General features: G+C 33.8%; 1 protein-coding gene across 1 annotated transcript; it reads right to left on the minus strand.

Moving 5' to 3' along the window:
• Window positions 1-429: 429 nt before the first annotated feature.
• On the minus strand, window positions 430-1950 carry LOC138934918 (cytochrome P450 9e2-like). The gene has a single exon (XM_070299069.1). It carries the CDS (start codon window positions 1948-1950, stop codon window positions 430-432), a length of 1521 nt encoding a protein of 506 aa, XP_070155170.1.
• Between the last annotated feature and the right edge of the window lie 1076 nt (window positions 1951-3026).

Below are 3026 nucleotides of genomic sequence, written 5' to 3' on the forward strand. Positions count from 1 at the left end.
AATTTTTAAAATAATTTCATGCACATCTTTCACACACATATATCTATATTACCTTATTATCTACACTATAATATACATATAAGAAATATTTAAAAACATAATTGAAATAATTAAACATTCTTGCTATACGCTACGCTTATCTCACAAAGAAAAAAAATATATTGTATTCTAGAAGAAAACAAGCATGTATTTGATAAATATAAAAATCTAATATAAATGTATAAATAATGTAATACGTGTTGTTTCAATTTTCATCTTTTTGCCTAGAGTTCTCAGATTCAAGATCTCCATTTCTTGTCACCTTTGAGAGCTCATTATAAGATACGCATTATTTCTTTTTTGTTTTTAACTATTGCACTTCTGATTTAAATTTTTATTGATTTTTTAAAGGAATTTGATTGAAATCTTATTCAATTCCAGAATTCTTTTTTATATGGATGTAGGATATGTATTATTGTCTCTACGCTGAACATTCAACCAGAATCCACCTTCCGGCTTCATTAACAGATCTTTCTTGCTAAATCTCAACGGTATTATGGTTTTCGCGCACGGTTTCAGTTCGCATCGCGCTAACAGATGAAACAGCAAGAGCTTGATTTTCAGTATAGCGAACCTATTGCCTAGGCACATCCTTGGTCCTAATCCAAAAGACATGTAGCGAAACGAGTTGTGATACGTCTTATTGTTCAAAAATCTTTCTGGATAAAATCTATCCGGATCTTCGTAGTACTTCTCATCACGATGGATCGCGAAAACTGGGATCCAGCAAATCATGCCCTTCCTCATGACAAAGGGCTTCTCGCCCGGCAATGCAGGTGGTAATTCATAACTTTTGTCGCATACTCTTTCCAAGAAAGTCGGTGGATAAAATCTGAGAACTTCGTTTACGACTGCGTCTAGATATTCGAGACGATTAATAGTTTCATAGGTCACTTCTCCGGAATTTGATTCTTTCAGAATTTTGTCAATCTCTTGTCGCAGTCTAGTCTGAACTTTCGGATTAACCGCGATTTCATAAGCTGCGAAAGATAACGTAGTTGAGCTGGTCTCAAAACCGCCAAGGAAAAAGAAGAACATTTGCGCGGCTATTTCGTCGATATTCAACTTTCTTCGACCCTCTTTGTCCCTGATATTCATCATCAATTGTATCATATCCGAATGTACAACATGTTCGACATCACGTGCGGCGAGTGTAACTCTTACAATGTTTTTGAAAAAGTTCGACGTGCGTTTGTTTATTAACTTTAAATTGAGAATTCGCCAGAGTCTGGGAAAGGTTCGAAAAAAAACAAACTTTGCCATATTAGTCTGTAAGATGTTTTTGCCGTAAATATAGAACTTATTTGTCGAATCCTTCATAGAATCGACTTTAATTCCGTAAACGCATATGGCGATGACGTCATTCGTATATTTCGTGAAAAAATCTTTCATATCAACACCGTTATTATTCGTTGGAAGTGTTAATAGAGATTTAGTAGAATTCACAGCACATTCTGACATCAATGCGAACATGGTCTTTATTTTACCGGACGTAAAGCAGGAACTCAACAGATTTCTCATGTTCCGCCACTTTTCTCCGTGAAGGGAAAATAGATTCTGCGTAACCAAAAATTCATTCGAATCGATAAAACTGGGACGATCGGGAAACGCCACGAAATTTTTCACAAGAACGGTTTTAATAAGTTCCAAATCGCGAAGCAAAATAACCGGAGTGGTTGTAGCGTAAAATCCATAGTATTTTGCATCCGGATTAAAATTATATATCTTACGCATCAAATCGGCAAATGATATTCGACGAAATATGACCGGCGCCATGGCGCCCAATATTGGAACAGGCGGTATGTAGGTGACACCGCGTCTTTGAAAGAAATTGTAATTTCTGCAGAGATAATGGATAGCTCCAAGAGTTCCGACAATCGTTATCGACAATAGTATCCACGAGTATTCCATATTCACTCCAATATTATTTGAAGATTTTATCTTATTTGGAATTTATTCACGAACCAGTAAACGAACGTAAAACTTGATACGATTTAGTACCGACGTAGTCTTCAACTCGAGATGCTGTAGATTACTATATTACTCAGACCTGTTCTTGTCTATTTAAGAGGATGCCGGATTACCGACAGAATGCGAATATTAGTATAGGAATGCAAAATCTTTTTGTTGAGTATAGATATCAACATTTGTTATAAGTGTGCAGCGGCGCACACTATCAGGCGCGCGGTTCACCGACGTGCGCCCGGCTAAAGATCGGCGCTGATTGGCCAGACTTTACTCAATAATAACTCTTTTATTAAGTGTTATATGAAAAATTGATACAGGACTTTTCTTCTCGGTTTCACCTGCTCTACATGCACATGACCGGTGATGCGGTTGACGCCGGACACCCTGTATATGTCATGTTGATATAGAAAATCAAATGTCTGTATTTCGCATTTTATATATCCGAAAATAATTTAAATGCATTAATTACATTATTGTGATTAAAATGACACGTCGTAAAATATTAATAAATAATGTTTTTATGTATCGAATTAATTTTAATCAATATGAAAATAACTTTTTATTCGGTTACAGAATATTCGTTTATAAAGATGCGCATTTGTTTTTATTATTACGCGATATTTGTAGCATGCATGTATCTAATTGTAAGTATATATAATACTAATATGTCGCTAGATATAATTGAATTTTTTTTTCCGTGCAGTTTACACAAAAATATAAGTATGATAATGTAATATTATATAAAAATGTAATATTTCAAATTTCTTTTTTTATTTTTTGATTATATCTTCAAAGTAATTCCTAAATAGAAAACAACATAAAGACATTTGTATAAAAAAATGTAACATAAAATTAATCTTTAAATAGAATTTAGAATTACTACAATACATGAACATACACATTATATGTATATGATGCACATAGTATTTAGTACTCATATAGTATTTTTGTTATAAAGAAATGGACAGACATGGGCAAAAAAAAAGAAAGAGAGAGAGAGAGAGAGAGAATAGGAATGA

The sequence above is a fragment of the Polyergus mexicanus genome, unplaced genomic scaffold (assembly GCF_030449975.1).
Source record: "Polyergus mexicanus isolate NDT 795.1 unplaced genomic scaffold, iyPolMexi1.0 SCAF_7, whole genome shotgun sequence".
NCBI lineage: Eukaryota > Metazoa > Arthropoda > Insecta > Hymenoptera > Formicidae > Polyergus > Polyergus mexicanus.